Consider the following 22434-nt stretch of genomic DNA (forward strand, 5'->3'; position numbering starts at 1 on the left):
CTAGGCTACATAAATAAACATTAAAACCCATAAGTTTCCGAGCAATGCTTACTTGGCTTATAACATCTTGTGGTTCAGCTATTATGATTCAATGAAAGTAGTAATAGTAGCATTGAGTATGCGTTTTATACAAGAACTTGGATATAATACAATGGACTTGGTCCTTGAGTACCTTGGCACAAACAAGTAAACCTTATATACTTGCTTGCTTGAAGCAACCGGCGTTTTAACTCTACTGTGTTACGGCCCAAAAACCAGCTCCTTCAGTGATCTAAACGGCGAGTTGTGACCATAAGCCGTTGCATCTCTCCACAAAGCAAGTCCTGTTTTTATACAATCAAAACAATCAAGTTTTTTTTCTATGAACATTTCACATTTGATGTGGAAAACAAAGGATGATGATGTAAGAGAGTGTTATGAACCTATCCATGAGATCAAACCAATTGTTGCCGCCGCAAAGAATGACTTGCTGGTGCAGTTTAACCTGCATTTGGAGAATCACGGGATTATTGATAAACTGATGTACTCAAGAGAGGTGTGCAAGGGTTCATACATGTATAAGCACAGAATGTTCCCGTATCCATAAAAGAGAGTTGCCCACATTGAACCGGTGAACCTGCATCACAGTTCGATGAACAAAAAAGTACTTTTGTTACTATGGGTGAAAATATAGTTTAAGTTGAACGGCTTTGAACTGAGAAAGCTTAGCTTTTACCACATCAAATCGCGGATAAATAATGCTCGTGGGATCATAAGTCCGTTTCCCATCATCGCAAGTACCATTGTGATTGGTGATAAACCTTTTATGTTGTCTGGGTTTAAGAAGTTTGTCCACTGAAAGGTTGAAGAAGAACATCAGATATCCAATAAGAAAATAGCATTTAGGACATAAAATTCAAAGAAAGAAGAGCCCGGTTTTACCATTTGGGAAACTGGCATCCACATGAACATAAGTGTCGCTGTCCATCCAGACAAAGACCCAACAAACCTAACACCTTCCTCTGAGAGTTTCCCCGTTCGAGCCTGCATTCTTAGCAGGGGAAAACTAAGAGAAAAGAAGAATAATTCATCCAGCTACACATCTTAAGAGTTGTTTTGAAGGATCTATGAGCCCATATATCAGAAGTCAGAGAAACCAAACACGAGACCTATAGAAAAAGCATCTGAAGAAAATCATCTAACCACCCTTTCCTTCTTTCTATAACTGAAGAATAATTCCTGACATGTGTTTTTGTGCATAAAGCCAAAGATAGAACACAAGGAAAGTTGCAAGGGAAAAGGTTTGGCGTCTGAAGTTAGCTCAATGTTACATCAAAGGTTTACAAAGTTTAGAAATGCAGTAAGCTGCATGTTACATCAAAGGTCAACAAAGTTGAGAAATGCAGTCAGTGTTTGCAGAACAATTTTGTTCCAGCGACTAAAATTCTGTCACTAACTTAGTTTCTAGTCAAGTATAATTTTCCTTTCAACTCCTCTGGATACTATCTAAAGCTAATAAAAGTGACAATTTGTTAAAAAGGTTTGAAAAAAGTATCCTAGAGGCTATAGTGACTGAAATGACTGAAGAATGTGTACGCTACTTACATGGAAAAGTAAGGAGAAAACAAATTTTAAGCATGAGTACTTGAAAGCTTTACCATAATTACAGCCGCTACAGCAATGACAAAAGCAGTCGTCCCAGGCAATATACTGTTCGGTACCAGAGGGACAAAAGTCGACCACATAATCTGCACTTTCAAATTCACAATGTCAGTGTAAAACAAGCTACATATGTGTCTGCTCGGATTCAAACATAAATGGAAACTTTTTAACAAAGCCAAAACTTCGAGATGGATAGTAAAGAAGCTCACCTGAGGAAGAACGGAGAGTCCACCAACAGTGATAAAGTCTTCCCACAATCCCCACACAGTCGTCCCAAGCTTACCGAAATAAAACAAACAGTTCAACACCAAACCAACCGTCACAACGGCGGAAGTAGCAACAAAATACTGCACAGGCATAGCTCCAGCCATTGTGAGCTGCACAAGGACAACGTAGGTGGAGATAACTCCCAGCGTTTGCACCACAGCTGCTTCCTTTTCTCTCTTCTTTGCGAAATATGAAAGCAACGAAAGGTTCCCTAACAAACCAGTCAACATCCCCTGTATTCCATAAAACGTACACTTTCAGATTCTACAATGCTTCTTGCTTACTCTTCCTATACAAATTCACAATGTTTAAGAAATCGCTATGCCGTAGTTAGACTCTTTATAGAGAATCATTGATTGATTGTTCAAAAAAATAAGGAGAATCATTGATTAGGCGGACATGTAGCCAATTTTTTTTCTTTTTTGAATGATTAGACTGATATTTAGAAAAATCAAATTTTTATGTCCAATTTGGCTCATAGTGGGGCGTCTAGGCGCCGCCTAAACCAAACTTTAGAGCATTGCAATTTCATAAAACTAGTGAAGAAAGAAAACCAAACTTGTATATGAATAGATTTAGGTGATCGTCGGCTTCCAACTTAAAACCAATTGGCTATAAGTTGACTGATCCTAATCTTTTATAGTTTTATTCATAATTTCTCTAACTAACGACGGAACTTCTGTTATTTCATTTGAGTCAATTGCATGAACTGGGACGAGTCGGCGGCTGTGGAAGCAATCGGTGTATATGAACTAAACTTCATAACATTGCAATTTCATGAAACTACTAAAGAAAAAAAAACACCACACTTGTATATGAACAGAGTGATTTTTTTCAGTGTTAAATTCAGATAATACTCAGGTTTCCAACTTAAAACCAATTGGCTATAAGCGGACTGATCCTAATCTTTTATAGTTTTTTTCATTTATTTCTCTGACTACCGATGGGACTTTCGTTACCAGCCATGGGACGGCGGAGAGGGCGGTGTTGTTTCCGGCCAAAAGATTCTGAGCATTGAGGATGATCTGTGGCAACTGCAGCATTAGAAAAGGAACGTTGGCTCCGCCGGAGAACTTGGCCGTCCATGAGTCCCATTCTTCGTATTCTTTAATCGGATGAGGAATGTCTGAGTCAATTGCACGAACGGGGACGAGTCGGCGACGAGTTGAAACGATCGGGTTACACTGAGTCAGAGATAAGACACGGCAGCCAGCGACGGCGGAAGAAGAGGTACGCTTCAGCGGGATGCGGGAGAGCGGAGGTTTAAAGACGAAGGAAGCGCGAGGAAGAGGAGTCGGGAGAAGCAAGAAGCGGTTACCAGTGAGAGACATTGCGATGGTTCTAGCTTCCACTGGAAGAGAGATGACGACGAAGGAGTGAAATAGAGAGTGTTCTAGTGAAATGAAGAGAGGCAGGGGCTGATGTATAATTTATTTTTGGTGGGACATGATTGAAATTATTCGAAGAATTAGGGGTAGAATTGCTAAAATCTAAGGAATTAGTAAAACAATTTCGAATTATGTTTAAACGAACTCAAACCCATATCTTTCGCGGGAAAAAGCCCAAGCCCATGTATTGAGCCCATTATGCCAAACAATGTCTGTATCTCTCAAGTCTCAATCTCTCTTCACCAACCTCCAAAAGCTTGGCTTCATTTCTAGAACACACTCATATCGTCGCCTGATTCGGTGAGTTCTTCAGCGTGTCTCCAATGGAAGGTATAACTTTCTTAAATGATTTCACTTTCCTTTTGCAATTTACAGTCTTACATAAGTCAATACGTGTTTGCCTTCTTCAACAGTTGAATCCTGTAATTTTCTTAGTGTTTTTGTTCTTGTCGGAGTTTGATTGATTCAAACTCTAATCAGAGTGATTTAGAGTATACCCAATTCATAGGAAATTAATTATCTGTGAAAAAATGTTGACTTTTTTTTCTTCAGTAATCCTTTTGATGAATTTAGTATGAAATTTGGAAATAGAAGTAAAATAAGAGCTAATAGAAGTATGAAATTTCCGTATGCTACGGTTTCTTTTTTTTTTTCAGGAAAGGTTTTACAAAAGTTTAATGTAGAACAATGCTGCTACTACCTACAAAATAAGCAGTTTAAGACACGTTACCAAAGACAACCCAACAACCCATACATGTCTGCTTTACTTCCCTGTCCAAGAGGGAACCTCCACTCTTCCATGCGTGCCCACACTACTTTGTCCAAATACCACCAGACTACTACTCCTATTTCCAAGCAAACATCTTTTTACTGCAATGGTCCGTTCTAAACTCTTGTTATCAAAGGTTTAGATCATGGAACAATGCTTCAGCTTTGTCACTCGTTCGCTTTTTATGTCCCTGCATTTGTGTTTCGTGTTTCACTATGTTGCTTGGTAAAGAGTTGTTTTGTGTTTCTTAAATCTCACTTTTTTCTAGTTGAAATGGGTTTCTTACTTTGGATCCTTCTTTTTCAGCTTCTTTGTCAAGTGCAACTGTGCCGTCTCTTGACAAAACTGATTTTCTGAAGCTTCAGAACGGCAGGTAAACCCCCATGCATCACTTACACTCAGCTAACCATCATTACGAATATTCTCTGTTCAACGACATGTAGAGAGTATGTATTGGAATCATGGAATGGTTTCATGTTGACTCACGCTATGTTTCGTTGCCCTTCTCTCCAGCGATATTCGGGGTGTGGCAGTCCCTGGGGTTGAGGGGGAACCTGTAAGCCTTCCTGAACCAGTGACTGAAGCCATAGCTGCTGCGTTTGGGCAATGGCTGTTGCACAAGAAGAATGCTGGGTCCCGGAAGTTGAGAGTGTCCGTTGGCCATGACTCTCGCATTTCTGCACCAACCTTACTGGTATGTATCTGGTTCCTTGATTTATTTTGATGCTTTCCATGTGGCAATACTCGAGCCTTTAAATTACTTTACCTCTAAGCGATTAGTCTACTTTTTTAGCCCAATGCGTTTTTTTTTTCATTTCTGGAAACACTATCTCTTTATGCAATGAGAAAAGTAATTTGTCCATTGCAATTCCATTGTATATATTGTAGGAAGCGGTTTCTCGAGGTCTCGGTGTTTCTGGAGTAGATGTTGTTCAGTTCGGGTGAGTGATGACTACCCTGTATCTTCTGGACTATTCATCGTACTATAACAGCCACATATTACAAAAGTTATATTCCCACTTTTTACATGGAAGCTATGCAACATTCAATAATTCTTTGATTGTAGTGCTGCTGGCTCAGAAAATTGTTTGAATCACGTTTCATATATAACTTATCAAGGCATAACTCTTGAACATTGGTTTATGTTTGCTTTTGCAGATTAGCATCAACACCAGCAATGTTTAATAGCACATTGACTGAAGATGAATCATTCTTGTGCCCAGCTGATGGGGCTATCATGATAACAGGTCTTCTTATTGATCTCGGTTCCCATGTAGTTATTTTTCTTAGTAGTAGTCATCACGTTGTGATACTTTTCCATCTTGTACTTCATATGGTATTACGCTTTTATTTTGAGCAGCAAGCCATCTTCCTTACAACAGGAACGGTTTCAAGTTCTTCACCAGTGACGGAGGGCTAGGGAAGGTTGATATCAAAAACATTCTGGAGCGAGCTGCAGATATCTACCAGAACCTTTCTGATGAAAATCTTATGAAATCACAAAGAGAAGTTTCTATTAAAAAGGTTGACTACATGGCAGTATACACCTCTGGTCTTGTAAATGCAGTTCGAAAAGCAGCAGGAGGTTTAGGTATTACTTCTTGTAGCATAATCAATAAAGATTGAAACTCCCATTTATCTGCTGCTAATCTATGGCGTTTCTGAATCTTAGAGAAGCCTCTAGAGGGATTCCACATAGTTGTTGATGCTGGAAATGGAGCTGGAGGATTCTTTGCTGTAAGTCAAGTATAGTTTATAGGATTCGAAACTTAATTATCAGTTCAAGCAGTTTTGAGATCCTTTCTTCATCTGCTACATGACAGGCCAAGGTGCTTGAGCCTTTAGGAGCAATTACTTCCGGCAGTCAATTTCTTGAACCAGATGGTATGAGTATATCTTGGCCTACCTCCTATCTTTAATTAATATCTGAATCAAATAAACCTTCTGGATAACAGGTATGTTTCCAAATCATATCCCTAATCCGGAAGATAAGACGGCAATGCAAGCTATAACCAAGGCTGTTCTTGATAACAAGGCTGATTTGGGTATCATCTTTGATACTGATGTTGATAGGTATACTAACTCCACCTATCTACTGTCACGTTGGAGAAATTGTTATATTTAAACATTTTTTTTCTGAAAGGTCCGCTGCTGTGGATTCATCTGGCCGTGAGTTCAACCGTAATCGTCTTATTGCCTTGCTTTCAGCAATTGTTCTAGAGGAAGTAAGAGATATGCTCTAACCATTTCACCATATTAACAAAAAAATTTGGTGTCCTGATGTTTTGTCCATACAGCACCCTGGCACAACTATTGTTACAGACAGTGTCACTTCTGACGGTTTAACCTCATTCATTGAGAAGAAGCTCGGTATGCCAACAGTTCACTACAGTTGCTGTTTTGTTTTTCTGTATTAGTTTCCACTGAACAAAAATTGTTTTAGGCGGAAAGCATCACAGGTTCAAAAGAGGATACAAGAATGTCATTGATGAAGCTATTCGCTTGGTAATAAATCTAAATGATCATATATCTTTCTGACAGTTGATGTTTTTTTAATCTGATATAGTGAGTTGTAATGTGTTGGCAGAACTCCACTGGAGAAGAAACACATCTGGCTATAGAAACCAGTGGCCATGGAGCTTTGAAAGAGAATCATTGGCTCGATGATGGAGCCTATCTCATGGTTAGCTTGTCTTCTCAGTTACATTGATTGATTGCTATGTATGGAGACAATAAAAAAAAGTTTGGCATTTGCAGGTAAAAATATTGAATAAACTGGCTTCAGCCAGAGCTGCTGGTGAAGGAAGTGGCAGCAAAGTTTTAACAGATCTTGTTGAAGGTCTTGATGAGCCCAAAGTGGCTTTGGAACTGAGGCTTAAAATCGATAAGAATCACTCCGACCTTGAAGGAAGGTATATGATTCTTGATGACTTTCACTTCAGTTCTTGACTTTATTCTTTTTGGTTTGTTGCATTTCACTAACCACTGAAGATTGTAGAGATTTTCGGGAGTATGGAGAGACGGTCCTGCAACAAGTGTCGAACTCAATAGAAACAAATCCAAATCTTAAAAAGGCTTCAGTTAACTATGAAGGGGTGAGTTGCTAGATTGCTCTCTGTGTTCCTAAACATATGCCTCAACTGCGCATATAGTGCAATAATAAACATTTCCTCTTTATAGATCCGTGTTTCGGGCTTTGGTGGATGGTTTCTTCTCAGACTCTCTCTCCACGACCCTGTTCTTCCTCTTAACATTGAGGTAAAAACAGATACGTATAAGAAGCTTGGCTTTATAGTTTCTGATGCAGTGAAGGAGTTCAATATGTATAAACAATTTTTTGGAACGTGCAGGCGCAGAGTGAGGATGATGCTGTGAAGTTAGGCCTTGTGGTTGCTAATGCAGTGAAGGAGTTCAATGCTTTGGACACCTCTGCTTTGTCCAGTCTCACTCGCTCTTAAATTGGTTTTACGGATCTGTGATCCTGTGGAATCTTCTTGTCCTTTTTTTCTTTTTTCTTAAAAGGAACTAAACAAAGTTATATTCTCTGTTTGTTAAAAAATGTCATTCTAGCATATTTTTTTCTTGTTTCAAAATAAGAGTATCATTCTGCATTCTTGATGAAATTTTCCATACATAAATTCTTTATTTCCTTTTAACTAACCAATAAATGTTTATTAAAAAAAAATTCTTTAACTAATGGTATACTAAATAATGTTATGTTAGTATATTTTATCATTTTCTACCAGCGTAAAAGATGTCTAAAAGACATTTTTTTTGTAAAAAGGAAAAAGTATCTTTTTTAAAAAAAAAACAAAGTTTAAAGTATATCTATATTATTAAAGTTGAAGTACACAATGAGATTGTTTGGAAATAAGGATAGTATATTAAGTGAATATTGTTTGGCTACAGGTTTAATTACTGTTCGTATATTTTTAAACAAGCATAAACCTTTATAAAAATTGCAAATTCTCGTGGCCCATTTATCTTTTAAACGATATGGTTTAGCTAACCTTATAACCTAGATTAATCACCTACCTATATAATCTAGATTTCTCCACACCTCACCACAAAAAAAAAACAATTATAAAAGTTCTGTTAGGTTCTTATTAGCAGTCGGCGACCTTTTCTTTTTAACTTACTATGGCTATGGTTACAAACAGCGAAATCACTATGTTGAACAATCTCAAACCATATAAAACTACTTGGAAGGTTGAAGTGAAAGTTCTTCATTCGTGGACACAACATTCAAACTATTCTGGAGAAGACACTTTCGAGTTCATACTTGAAGATAGGATGGTATGTTTTTTGTTTGAATCTATTTGTTTTCTAGAATTTTGTGTTGCCAACGACTAACCAATGTAGTTCTAATTGTTATTGTAGGGATCTGAGATACATTGTACCTGTAAGAGTGCCTTCCTTGGCCGTGTTAAGAACTTACAGGTTGATCAATGGAAGTTCCTCGAGAATTTCTTGGTTTACCCAGCAACCGGGATATACAGACCAACTAGGCATCTATACAAGATGTCCATCACAGCGAATTCCATTGTCACCAGTTCCACTCTAACTACCTGCGAGGTATGAATATGGTTATATTATATAAGTACACAATATATGAATGAGCTTGTTTGGAGCTAAACGTTTGATCCGTTCTTAGGTTCGTTTGGTTGATCAACACACTGAGAGTTCATCTGAAGATGTTTCAGCATCTTTCTCTAAGCGCAAGGAAAGAGATGGTGATCTTAATGACATAAATTCTACATCCAACAAGTTATGTGCTATGAATATCAATGGAGAAGAAAAAATCAATGGAGAAGAAAAAATAAGATTAGTTATGTGAGGGTTACCCTACATATGCTTAGTTTGTTATTTTGGTTTTGTTTCATGTTGGTTTTTGAATTTCCATTTTCTTTATTATTTTCGCTTTGTTTTTTCATTACTTTACTTTGAATCACATTTTTAATGAAAAAGCATGTGTTTTGCCAATAATCAATAGTCCAATAGAGAATTACCTAACCAGCAACTTAACGTGGAACACTCTCACTACGATGGTTAATAGCTCCTAAAACTTCAGATCTATTCTTTCTATCCATATTCCAATTCCGATGCTCATTTAAAAATATTTGTTAAATCAAGTGAGATTGTTTAATTCATAGTATAAACCCTTCACTTATTTAGCACCAATGTAAGTCAATATTGTTTATGTGATCGTCTTTATTTAATGTGTAATCATATAATTTTGGATATTTCATAACCAGACTCTGTAAATATCCTTATCATGTCTCATATCTTCGGATGGTTACCATAACTTTCGCGAGATTATATAACCATATTTTATAAATCAGTCCTATATATTTCTAAAGATTTGATTGACTAATTTAATGATCATTATTTAATTCTAACCTTTCTTTCCACGTTATATTTTTCTCCAAGTAACATATCTTTTTGCTTCAGATTACCTTGCCTCATAATTTCCGTCCGCTGCCTTCGTAATTAGTTACCATGATCTGCGTCAACATATATAACAATATTAAAATACCACTCTCATAATATTTACAAAATATAGGAATTAGTTAACATATTTAAAGCAGAGAATATACGCATAAAATCTAACCACGCAATAACTCCTTGCAAGCAATTATAACCATATTTCTAAATCAGTTCTATATCTTCTCAAAATATTTGATTTACAAAAGATGTTACCTAAGTAAACGTGAATACCAAGGTGCATATCTTTTTGCTGTAGATTACATTGTCTCATAATTTAGTTCGGATTAAAACTAAATTAGTTACCATAATTTCGGGCAACCTATTTAACAATATTTACAAAGAATCCTATAATATTTACAACAGATCAATTATAAAATCAGAGAATATACTCACTAAATCTAACCAGTCCATAACTCCTCTTGACCTAAATTATTCACTTATCTATATATACCGAATCCAAGACGGCTTTAACATCCACACACATCTCATAAAACAAACATGTCTGCCTCAAGAAAAATGGTTCTTATCAATGATCTCAAGCCTTTTAAAGAGGAATGGCGAATTCGACTCAAGCTTCTTCATACATGGAAAACAAAGACTGATTATGGGGGCGAATCTCTTGAGTGCATCTTCGCTGACGAAACGGTAAGATCATAAGGTTTATAATTAATTTAATTAAGGCATCCCAAATTATATTGAATCTAATACTACGTTTTTGCAGGGTCAAAAAATTCATGCCTCATGCAAAAGAACTCTGATGTATCGTGTACAACGCGATATACAGCTGGGAGAATGGAGAGAGCTTGAAAACTTTAAGATTTCAGCTGCTGGAGGTCAATATAGACCATCAAAATTTCAATACAAACTCACCGTCATTGGAGATACCAAGATAAAACCTACTGATTATCGTGATGAAAATCAGTTCCTCTCTCTAGCAAGTTACGAGGAAATTGTAACAGGAAAGCTCAAAACATTTTTTCTGATTGGTATGCACCAAAAACGATCCTCACTTTACTTTCTATTTTGTGTGTAGCACTTTATAGTTATTTGAATTTATTATGTTGCTTAAACAGATGTTATGGGCCAAGTGGTAGATCTTGGAGAAGTAGCTATCTGTCAATTGAAAACTGGTGAAAACAGGAAGAGAGTAAACTTTCGTTTGCGTGATACTAGGTATTATTTTTGTATTTCTTTCCGCGCTAATGGTTTTGACACTATTCTGATGTCTCCTACAAATTTTCTGTGTTTTGCTGATTACCAAATATAGTGGGAATGAACTGGTATGTTGCTTATGGGGACCATACGCTGAGCAAATTGAATCGCATGTGGAAGAATCAAAAGATGAACCTATTGTATGCTTGATCCGCTTTGCCAAAATCAGTAATTTTAGAGGTATACACATAATTATTTAAATCGAGTTTACACTCATTCTATTTATCTAACCAATTTATTAATCGTTTCCAACCTTCTGAGAAATATATAGGTGAAGTGCAAATCACCAACGCTTTTGATTTTTCAGTTTTGATGCTTAACCCAATCATGGAGGAAGCTATTGACTTTAGACAGAAGTAAGTTGATTTAAATTGTTTATGCGTATAATATTTATACTAAAAGAAACTATGTTGAATTTCAGGATGTCGCAAACTGATCTTCCCTTAGCTCTTTTGGGTAGCAGTGATGAAAATAAGGTTATCAAGCAAGTAGTTGATGACTGGAATGAGGTTGACATTAAGTGTATTTCTGAGATATATCTTGCTGTTGAGGTAACTTAACAAACAATTAAATATTTTCCATAGTGTTAGTCTATCCTATTATTATATGTTTACAAAAATCTTTTGTGTAACCATTTAGGCTGAGAGCTGCAAAATCGTCTGTACAATAGAAGCCATAGACACGGATTGGGGTTGGTTCTATTTTGGATGTAACAGGCACAATCGACGTACGACCAGAGTTGGTAGGAAGGGCGGTGGTAAGATGGTTGAATCTGAGAAGCCAGTATTCTATTGTGATGTGTGTCGTGCAAACACAACTGATGTCTCACCCAAGTAATCACCCAAGATTATTATATTATTTTCTCATTGTTTATCAGCCGTGACTTACTTGAAAATTACTAACATTCAATATAATGGTTTGACATTTCCTAAACCTGCAGGTATAAGCTTCATCTGTTTGTGAAAGATGACACAGGGTCATGCCAGTTAATGTTACTTGACACTGTAGCTAAAACTATTATTGGTGAAAAAGCTGACACACTTTGGGATGGGTCATATGCTGAGGTAACAAATGTTTATTGGAGATATTTATTTTATTACTTTAAGTATAATTTTGATAGTAATTTTGAGATTTACAGATCGAAGACCCAAATATTCTGCCTATTCCAATCAAAAACTGTGTTGGAAAATCCTTTTGTTTTGGTATTTCCATCGCAAATGATAATGTAGCCAACGGTTCTGATACCTTTAAGGTCTCTGAGGTCTGGTCTGGAAATCACATTCATAGAATAGAATCACTTTCAGAACCAGTATCTCTGATTGAGACCAATTCATCTACACTCTCAACCGGCGAGGTCTGGAGATTGTTATTACCCATCCTAACTATTATTTATATATGCATCTTGGTATCCTAATAATTTTTATTATTATTAGGTGCGTTTGATTGATTATAACATAGAGAGTTCATCAGATGTTTCAACACCTTTCTCCAAGCGTAAGGAAGGAGATGCTGAGCTTAGTGACATGAATTCTACATCTAAGAAGCTTCGTGCTCAGAGCATCAAGGTGGAGAAGATTAAGGAAGATTAGTTATGTGAGGACTACCTTACATATGGCCAGTTGTTTGTTTTGGTTTTTTCATGCTTTTGTTTTGAATTTCCCAGTTATTTCCGCATATCATTTTGTTTTTATTATTTATCTTATTACAACTATTTTGGTTCAATCAACTTTGTTTTTTATGACTTATGATGTCAAATTGTCCTTACTATATTTACCTAACCAGAAACTTAGCATGTAACACTCTATATCTTATTGTACACTACGATAACTACACAACCAAAAGTTTATTCGAAAATACCTGTTTATGCCGTTAGTAAAACAATGCTGTCTATGTAACAACATCCCTTCTCTCGGACTTGCAACTTCCATTCCAAGTGATCCTATAGAAATCATTTAAAAAAAACGTTATCTAAGAAACGTGAATGACACAGAGCTTTGTCAAATATAACTAAACAGGATTCAATTTTACTGACTTAAAAAATAATTAAAAAACGATGTGTAATAAAGATTCTATCAAATATATTCTGTTACCATAAGTGACACACAAAAGGAATTAACTAACAACTATCTTTCTGCTAGAAATTTAATATTTAAGATCATCCTAAATCCTCATTTCTGCAGTCCATAAAACATAGTAAGGGTTTTCTTTTGCTGAGGCAACCGAACTATGAAAAGAAAAAGACAGATTTCGAAAGAAATCTCTTACAAGGATAATGATAACACAGGTTTGAAATTACAATCGCTGTCAGGAAACCAGACCATAGACCAGAGGAATATCCAACCATCTGTTGCTATCTGTTCTGTTTTTAAAAGAATTTTTCATGATCTGGATCTACGACCTATTTCTAAGTATATTAATGTGCGAGAAGGCCAGAATATCAGCACACCAAAAACCCCAACTTGCAAACGCAGATGTGTTCTCGGTAATGATTTACTAAAACGTGGTTTTCATCTTCAAAATAATGATATGTTAAATAAGCACTGATCTTCTTATCATTCTCTTCGTTTCAGGTGTTGATTTGGTGTCAAACCAGAATCAAAATACGCCTTTGCAAAGAAGCTGTTTGACATCTTTATCATGTAAGCAGAAATATGTACACAGGAGAATATCGGCTAAGAGAGTGAATATAATAAACCTTTTGGTAGTGTTATATCTAATGTTTTGTTCTATGTGTAGCTAAAGATAAAAGCTCAGCAGAAAATAAAACACTACAGAAGTGTCTACAGCGAAGGAAGAAAATACCAGTTCTCAGGGACATTACTAATTTCAGTGAAACACATTTCAGTGAAGTTGATAATGCTCAAGAAGGTCTGTGTACAAGGACACCAAAAACTCCAAGTTATAAACGTAGACGTGTGCTCGGTAAGTCTATTTAATAAACCTAAAATTTTACATGATCTTATTTAATAATATACATGATTGCAGGTGTGTCTCTGGACTCAAACCAGTCTACAAAAACTACAGAGAAGAGAAGTTGTTTTACTGTTTTGTCATGTAAGAATGTATATGTATCTAAATCTAAACAAATGGTTTAAAAAATGAAGTACATGTTTCTAAACAAAAGAATGTTTTTGGTAGTGTTTTTTATAATTTTTACAAAATTGTGTAGCTAAAGATCAGAGGTCAACAGAGACAAACACCACACATGTACCAAACAAGAGGAAGCAACGACAGAACAAAATATCAGTTGGATATGACATTCCCAATATAGACCAACTACACGATGATCATATTGAAGATGATCTAGAAGAAATGAATGATTGTGATGTTGATATTGAAGGTGATTTGTTTTCATATGTGTTTTAATAGTATTGATGTTACAGAAATTGTACCTCTTTGTCCTAACGTTTTTGTACCTATTTTCATTGTACAGGAATAATTGAGGAAATTGATGCTGACCTAGAGTTTGATGTTAGCTCACAAGAAACTACAGACTCTGAAAATGATGATCTCGGCGTAGATGTATCTAACGCAAACATAACATATCCATTTAGGCAGAAGTCAAAAGAAAAACTAAACCTCTTAGAAAGAGTTCTATATGTAAATCAAGAGGTATATGATATATTCAATTTGCATGTGAATTTCATTATGATTGTATTTGCTATAATATTAAAAGTATATTGTCGTTTTTAAATATGCAGATTATATAGATGAGGGTGATCCATCATACACATGTTCCCATTGTGGTGCTATTATGTGGTATGGAGAACGGATTAACAGGCGCAGGAATACACATACTCCTTCTTTTACTTTATGTTGTGGGCAAGGTCAAGTTGTGCTGCCCCTTCTAAAAGAACCACCAGAAGTACTGAAAAAGTTAATGATGGGAGATGACAAGTTAAGCAAACATTTTCAGAAAAATCTCAGAACTTATAATATGGTTTTCTCATTTACTTCGCTTGGAGGAAAAGTTGAAAGATCCGTGAAGAAAGGTGTTGGTCCAGATATGTTTCAGTTGCACGGAGAAAATTACCATCTACTTGGGAGTTTGAGACCACCAGATGGTAAGACAGCCAAATTTGGACAGCTATACATAGCTGACACTGAAAATGAAGTGAAAAACAGAGCCAATTGTTTGAGGTAACCATTGATGCTTTGAACAGTTTGTTATATTATGATATGCGACCTCTGATTTGTTCAGCATTCTAACATTTGGGTTTTTTTTGTTGTATTTTACAGCAACAGTAGCATGAGTGTAAAAGTAAAAAAGCTGATACTTTGAAGGAAGAAATCATTGAGGTTTTGATGAAGATGTTGAATGAAGTGAATCCCTATGTTAAGCAGTTTAGGTCTGCCAGAGAACGATTTGATACAAATCCTGAAGATGCATTTCACATGAGGATTATTAGTGATAGGCTCACTGATGGAAGAACCTATAACGCACCTATGGCATCTGAAGTGGCTGCATTAATTCCTGGCGATTTTAATCTTGATATGGATAAAAGAGATATAGTGCTTCAACAACATTCAGGAAAGCTTATGAGAATTAATGAAATTCATGCATCCTATCTAGCACTCCAGTATCCTCTACTGTTCACATATGGAGAAGATGGTTTCAGGCTTGGGATTAAGAAAGGTGTTACTGAAGCTACCAAGAAACAGAAGAAAGCTACAATTAGTATGAGGCAGTTCTTTGCATATCGTCTTCACGAACGCAAGAATGAGTCGGGACATCTCCTTCATGCTCGACGTCTATTTCAACAGTTTTTGGTTGATGCCTACACCACTATAGAGTCTAATCGTCTACGCTATCTTAAGTTGAATCAGTCGTCTTTGCGATCTGACAGTTTTGACTCTATTAAAGAGTCTGAAAATGCTGGGAGGACTAATATGAATGAACAAGGGACAGAATTTGTGTTGCCAGCTTCTTTCACTGGTGGTCCTAGATACATGAAGAACAATTATTTGGATGCTATGACCATTTGTAAGCATTTCGGATTTCCTGACCTTTTCATCACCTTTACGTGCAATCCTAAATGGCCAGAGCTCACCAGATTCCTTAAGACAAGAAACTTGAAGCCAGAAGACAGACCAGAAGTTATTTGTCGGATTTTCAAAATGAAACTTGAATCGTTGATGGATGATTTAACTAAGAAGCACATTCTTGGGAAGACAGTCTCATGTGAGTTAATGTTTATATATCTAATCTATTTAACTTTTCATACTTACTAATAATTTTTTTTACAGCTATGTACACAATAGAGTTTCAGAAACGTGGTCTACCTCATGCACACATTCTTCTGTTCATGCATTCTGACTACAAGCTTCCCACCACAGATGACATAGACAAGATTATTTCTGCGGAAATCCCTGATAAAACAACAGAGCCTAATCTTTATGAAGTTGTTAAAGACATGATGATGCATGGACCATGTGGAGCTGCGAATATGAATTCTCCATGCATTGAGAATGGATTGTGTTCTAAGGGATATCCAAAACCATATGCTGAAAGGACTACCGTTAATAAAGATGGGTTTCCTGTATATAGAAGGCGTGAACAAGTGGAAAATTATGTCGAGAAGAGTGGTGTGAAATGTGATAATCAATGGGTTATTCCTTACAATAAGGAACTCTCTCTTCGTTACCGAGCTCACATAAATGTTGAATGGTGCAACCAAGCCGGCTCAATTAAATACTTATTTAAGTATATTAATAAAGGTCAAGATCGTGTCACTGTGGCTGTGGAACCTCCTGACCATGTTGTTACAAACCAATTGGGAAGTCTTGATGGAAGTGTGGAGAAAATAAAAGACGAATTCAAAGATTTTTTTGACTGCAGGTAGTAAACATGATTCCATTTCATAAAAGAAATACCCGAGTCAATATATATATAAATGTGAACAAATATATAGCGTGTGTTAACAATTTTTTTGTTTGTTGTAGATATGTTTCTGCCTGTGAAGGTGCCTGGAGAACTTTCGGTTTTCCAATTCATTATCGATCTACTGCAGTCGAGAAGCTTAGTTTTCATCTTCCTGGAAAACAACATGTTATATTCAAAGGTAAAGATAAGATGGAAGCTGTGGTTAGTCGTAAGCTCATTGAGAATACAATGTTCTTAGCATGGTTTGAGTTGTGTAAGATCGATTCACTTGCGAAAACCCTCACATATGCGGAAATACCGAACTTCTTTACTTACGATAAGAAGTTGAAGAAATTCAAAAGAAGGAAAAGAGGATTTAGTCTTGGCAGGATTAATTATGCTCCACGTAAACAAGAAGATTCATATTATCTCCGCGTGTTGTTGAACATTGTAAGAGGTCCTACCAGTTATGAGGATATAAAGACATTTGAAGGTGTTCTTTACGAGAGTTACAAAGAAGCATGTTGTGCACGTGGCTTATTAGACGATGATCACGAGTATATTGATGATTTGTTGAGGAGAAGTTATGATAGCTCTGCAAGTGATTTACGACAGTGTTTTGCTATGATGCTTAATAATGATAGTTTAGCATCACCAGAGAATGTTTGGGAACACACGTGGGAGTGTCTGTCGGAGGATATTGAATATAACCGGAGAATATATTTCAAAAGACCAGGTTATTCTTTACTGTGAAAAATTATATAAAATTTCTATAAATATATATATCTAGAGATTATTTATGTCTTGAGGTGGCAGAGGTGTTTAACAGTTTCTGTTTCTTTTTCTAGGACTTGTGTTGAGTGATGAGGAGAAGCAAAACTATGCTTTACAAGAGATTGAAAAGCTTTTGAGACACAACGGGGATTCACTTGAGAGATTTACTAATATGCCAAAGGTTCCAAAATCAAGTATTAACGATTCAAATGTTCTTATACTGGATGAGCGTAGCTATTCGCGCGAAGTGTTGTTGGAAACCCTTGAGAGAGATGTTCCAAAGATGACAGAAGAACAAAGGAGAATATTTGATGAGATTCTTGATGCTGTGACTAAAGGAACAGGAGGGACTTTTTTTGTTTATGGATTTGGTGGGACTGGTAAAACTTTCCTTTGGAAATTACTATCAGCAGCTATTAGATCTAAAGGCGATATTGTTCTTAATGTTGCATCGAGTGGAATTGCTTCGTTGTTGTTACCTGGTGGTAGGACAGCTCATTCTAGATTTGGGATACCTCTTAATCCTGATGAGTTTTCATCATGTGCGCTTGCTCATGGAACAGATCAAGCTAATTTAGTAAAAGAAGCATCGCTCATTATATGGGATGAAGCACCTATGATGAACAAGCATTGTTTTGAAGCATTGGATAGAAGTCTGACTGATATTGTTGGGAAACACAGAAACAAACCTTTTGGTGGAAAAGTTGTTGTTTTTGGAGGTGATTTTAGACAGGTTCTACCAGTAATAAATGGAGGTGGTAGGGCAGACATTGTTTTGGCAACATTGAATTCTTCTTATCTATGGGAGCACTGTAAAGTTCTAAAACTCACAAAGAACATGCGGTTGCTATCTGGTTGTTTGACAACTGAAGAGGCAAATGATCTTAAGGACTTCTCAGATTGGATATTAAAAGTGGGTGAAGGCAAACTCGCAGAGCCTAATGATGGCGAAGCTGAGATCGAAATCCCTCAAGAGTTTTTGATTACCAACTCTGAAGATCCTATAGACGCTATCAGCAAAGCCGTGTATGGTGATTATTTATCCTTACAAGAAAACAAAGATCCAAGATTCTTCCAAGAAAGAGCTATTCTATGTCCTACCAATGAAGATGTTAATATGGTCAATGATTACATGTTGGATAAGCTTGATGGTAATTTTATAAATATTGCTATCGATTTATTAGCTGACTTATATTCATATTTGTGTACTAATCAAGTGTTTTGTAATTTTGCAGGAGAAGAAAAGATATATACCAGCGCAGATAGTATTGATCCAATTGACAAAATTTCATTCAATGATGAAGCTCTGGGTCCTGATTTTCTCAACAAAATAAAGGTTTCTGGTTTGCCAAACCATAGTCTTAGGCTCAAGGTCGGATGTCCTGTTATGGTTTTAAGAAACATAAATCCTGCAGCTGGGTTAATGAATGGAACAAGACTACAGATCACTCAACTTATGGATTTTATGGTTAAAGCTAAGATCATTACTGGAGAGAAGGTCGGAAATACAGTATATATTCCTAGATTGTTGATCACTCCATCAGACACAAGATTGCCTTTTAAAATGCGTAGAAGGCAATTACCTTTGGCTGTGGCTTTCGCAATAACTATTAACAAAAGTCAAGGGCAATCACTATCTGAAGTTGGTTTATTTCTACCAAGACCTGTGTTTTCACATGGACAGCTATACGTGGCTGTTTCAAGGGTCACATCAAAGAAAGGACTGAAAATTTTGATTGTCGACAAAGATGGTAAAGCTAAACAGAAAACTACTAATGTTGTTTTCAAAGAGGTTTTTAATAACCTTGAAGAGTCTGAGTGATAAGGTATTCTCGCATTCTGATTATGTTTAAGTTTTTCTGCTGTTGTAGATATTTTAAAAATTTAACCCCAACAACTGTTTTTGAGGCATGCAGGTTCAGATGATGCATTGAGAATCGTTGGGATGTAAGGGTATCTCTTACTTGTGCGCAACCAGAAAGTGATTTTTATATTTATATTGTTTATGTTCCTTTCATGATTCAGACAAGCATGATTGTTTTCTCTAAGCAAATTTGTTTAGTGTGTTTCTGAAGATGGTTGTTTTAGTTTGACAAATTAGAGTTTTTCTTTAACTGTTATACTTAGTGTTTTTCTTTAATTTAGATATTTATGAACGTCTTTGTTATTTATAACACATTCATTCACAAGAACCCAGATATGCATCGTTATTCAATCAATCCTAAAGCCATATAATACTATCTAAGGCAATGGTTCAATCTTCTTTCTAAATCTACATTGCTTTCATCTAAGTTAAGATCATAGTTACTAACCGTGAGTTGTTGTCTGGATTCACTTGCTGAACGTGGGAGAGAAACTTCTTTCTTCATAGCTTCTGATCGTTCTTTCACCAACATCTGTTCATTAAAAAAAAAAACTCACGCTCAGCACACTAGAAAAGTACACAAAATTAATAACTGCCCCTCCTTACTTCTTTTCAACTTACTTGGGCTCTGATCACGAAAATCACTTTCTTCCTTCTCCACTGCCTTGCCAAAGAAAAGGTTCTCTGTAGAAGCAACCTCACCAGACTCCTTTGATAGAACTTCCCGATCTATCAACTCCATTATAGGTCCAATAAACTTCTTCTATGTTTGAGGGAATTATACATAAGCTGTTATGCCAATTCCAATAAATATACACACTTACAAACCAAATAAATAATTAACAAAAATGAGAAACACCTTTATATTGCTCATGAATGAACAATGGCAGATTCTTCAAGGCCCGCCAAGGGGTCAATTTGCAAACATTGAAATGAAATTTGACAAGAAACATCATCACCAAATTAATATACAGTTACCAAATTCTCTAATTAATTGAATAATTAACAAAAAATACTTACCATGTACACTCTGATAATCTCAAATCCTCTTCCATCTTCTCTGTTCGTATTCTCCTATGAAGCCCGTGTGTTAAGACATGAATTTTTATAAACTACTCTTCTATGAAATGTTTCTTAGCTTGACGCCTGCTCCCGTTCTACATGATGTAGATCGCCAACAATCAATGTCTAGAGCAAAATTTATCAAAACCTAAAGAACCTCTAAAACAGAAGCTTTATAGAAATAAAACAAAACCTTAAGATTCGCAAAAGGAAAAGCTTTAATAGTGATTAGGGGTGGTTACCGTTTTTCTCTTACGATCTGCACTCATATTCTTAGGTTTGATTTGGAATCAGAAGAACATGTCGTCTGGATCTTATGTTTGTTTTGATCGAAAAATATTTTTTTATCAATTTTTGTCGGTGACAAAGAAAACTGTTCGTTTGTTCCCGGAAAAAAAAATAACAGATACCTAATGAGTTTGTTTTGATAAAACGTTTTTTTTTGGGCCCAACCCACTTTTAAAACATGACAGCCCAAATCATAATCTTTATTTTGTTTTTTTGCAACATCATGCCCAAATCATAATCTAAATTACATTTTCATTGAAATTTTGATTAATATTTTGTTTATAAAAATTATCTAAAGAAATAAATTATTGAATGGTTAAAAAATATGAATCTTCTTTCTTTCTATAAAAACATAAATTTAATTTGAAATATAAAGACTTTGTTTACATAAATTCAATAAAATTGATAGCATATCTATATTATTAAAGAATTATTAACATTTTAATATTATATATGTGCTATGTAGCTTTTTGTAAACAAAAAATTGTACATTTACAATGGAAAACAAAAAAACGTTATTAAAAAGAATACTAATACCGCGATACAATTCTCTAACATCGTGACACATCTAAAGTATATAATATTTACATGGAAAACAAAAATCATTCTTGCAAAAGCCAACACCCGCGCGGGCGCGCGGGTCCATCTCTAGTTTTCATTATAATGAAAATCAGCCAACAAGGAAGTATATTTTGTTTTACATTTTCAGAGTATATATTTAATAAACTACTGGTTTTATAGTTATTATTTTACTCATCAATTAACAGTAATAAAAGGTGAAACAAAAAATTTACATTTTTTGTGTTGAAATTAATGTTCTAAAATTAGTATAGACAACATCTAAGTAGTAAATTAATCACAATACAATACAATTAAATTAGTCTAAGTTGATTTAAATATATTTAAATTAACTAAAGTGTATTATAATTAGTTTAACTATATCAACGTCACCATTCTTTTATCTATAAAAATGATGATTTTCCAATTTTTAGTATATTCATTTTAATGTTTCATTAAAATAATCTTCTTATTAATAAAATAATCTTCTTATTAATAAAATAATTTTCTTATTAATCACAAAATTAATCAAATATGCAATATAATTTAAAATATATAATTAATAAATAAAATTATTTATTAACAATTAAAGTCCACATAATCCCCATGATTATGTGTTAGTACTTTATACATCATCTACTAATTTTTTACCGGTTTCTTGAGCATCAATGAAATAAACATAGGCGAAATATACGTTTAATATAAAATAAAACACTTTTTATTTGGTTTTCAGTTGAAAACCGAATGTAAAAACGAACCAAACGAAAGTAGGAAGCTCATTAACCATATTGATTAGGCTTGGGTATTTTTTTTATCCCAAACCAAAATTCAAACTTTAACCCCAACCGAAAAATCTAAAATCTGGTTATAACGGGATCTAAGAATTAGGTATTTAGATTTGGTTATAACATGAACCAAGCTGAAATCCGAACTATGATATAAAAATATCCAAAATTAGTTCACTATATTAACTTTTTAATATATGTTAAACCAATTAGATAACTTAGAGCATTTTAAAGATTTTGTAGTTTATTTAATTTGTTATTTTGAATACTTATTAGTTAGTTTAGGTAGTTTAACTAATTTTATCTAGATTTTTGAATAATTTATATATTTTAAGTTTTTTGATCATTTTTTTTTAATTTTTATATAAAAAATTTGGGATCGAAGATTTTAGACACCAGTTATAAATTGTAAGGATCCAAACTGAACCCGATCCAAAAACTAGTAAAACTCGAATAGGATTTATGAGCATAGTACC

General features: G+C 35.1%; 3 protein-coding genes and 1 long non-coding RNA gene across 5 annotated transcripts; 2 read left to right on the forward strand and 2 right to left on the reverse strand.

Annotated features, from left to right (window-relative positions):
* Position 1: 1 nt before the first annotated feature.
* On the reverse strand, positions 2–3328 carry LOC111204491 (maltose excess protein 1, chloroplastic-like). The gene is made up of 8 exons (XM_022699384.2): positions 2868–3328; positions 1851–2141; positions 1638–1727; positions 922–1023; positions 716–834; positions 554–616; positions 423–484; positions 2–323 (listed from the first exon to the last, which is right to left on the reverse strand). The coding sequence occupies exons 1-8, from the start codon at positions 3237–3239 to the stop codon at positions 241–243; spliced, it is 1182 nt and encodes a 393-aa protein (XP_022555105.1). The 5' UTR covers positions 3240–3328; the 3' UTR covers positions 2–240.
* A 164-nt stretch (positions 3329–3492) lies between these two features.
* LOC111204492 (phosphoglucomutase-like) lies at positions 3493–7678 on the forward strand. 2 transcript variants are annotated; one of them, XM_022699388.2, is made up of 18 exons: positions 3493–3626; positions 3953–4174; positions 4372–4438; positions 4579–4759; positions 4954–5006; positions 5224–5312; positions 5426–5656; positions 5738–5802; positions 5889–5949; positions 6021–6138; positions 6209–6290; positions 6363–6435; positions 6509–6570; positions 6653–6748; positions 6823–6977; positions 7064–7160; positions 7246–7323; positions 7416–7678. In XM_022699388.2, the coding sequence occupies exons 1-18, from the start codon at positions 3620–3622 to the stop codon at positions 7521–7523; spliced, it is 1845 nt and encodes a 614-aa protein (XP_022555109.1). In that variant the 5' UTR covers positions 3493–3619; the 3' UTR covers positions 7524–7678. The 2 variants fall into 2 exon arrangements, with proteins under 2 accessions (XP_022555109.1, XP_022555114.1); XM_022699393.2 differs by lacking the exon at positions 3953–4174 and having other exon boundaries at positions 3520–3626.
* Positions 7679–8146: 468 nt separating this feature from the next.
* LOC106388053 lies at positions 8147–21462 on the reverse strand. Its single transcript, XR_002660468.2, has 5 exons — positions 19887–21462; positions 19714–19797; positions 12622–12703; positions 9466–9569; positions 8147–8633 (listed from the first exon to the last, which is right to left on the reverse strand). It is a non-coding gene; the product is annotated as an uncharacterized LOC106388053 (long non-coding RNA).
* Positions 14490–19895, forward strand: LOC125582525. Its single transcript, XM_048749267.1, has 5 exons — positions 14490–14904; positions 15027–15946; positions 16012–16603; positions 16666–17363; positions 17476–19895. The coding sequence occupies exons 1-5, from the start codon at positions 14519–14521 to the stop codon at positions 19221–19223; spliced, it is 4344 nt and encodes a 1447-aa protein (XP_048605224.1). The 5' UTR covers positions 14490–14518; the 3' UTR covers positions 19224–19895.
* Positions 21463–22434: the final 972 nt, after the last annotated feature.

The sequence above is a fragment of the Brassica napus genome, chromosome A2 (genome assembly GCF_020379485.1).
Source record: "Brassica napus cultivar Da-Ae chromosome A2, Da-Ae, whole genome shotgun sequence".
In the NCBI taxonomy this organism is placed as follows: Eukaryota; Viridiplantae; Streptophyta; class Magnoliopsida; order Brassicales; family Brassicaceae; genus Brassica; species Brassica napus.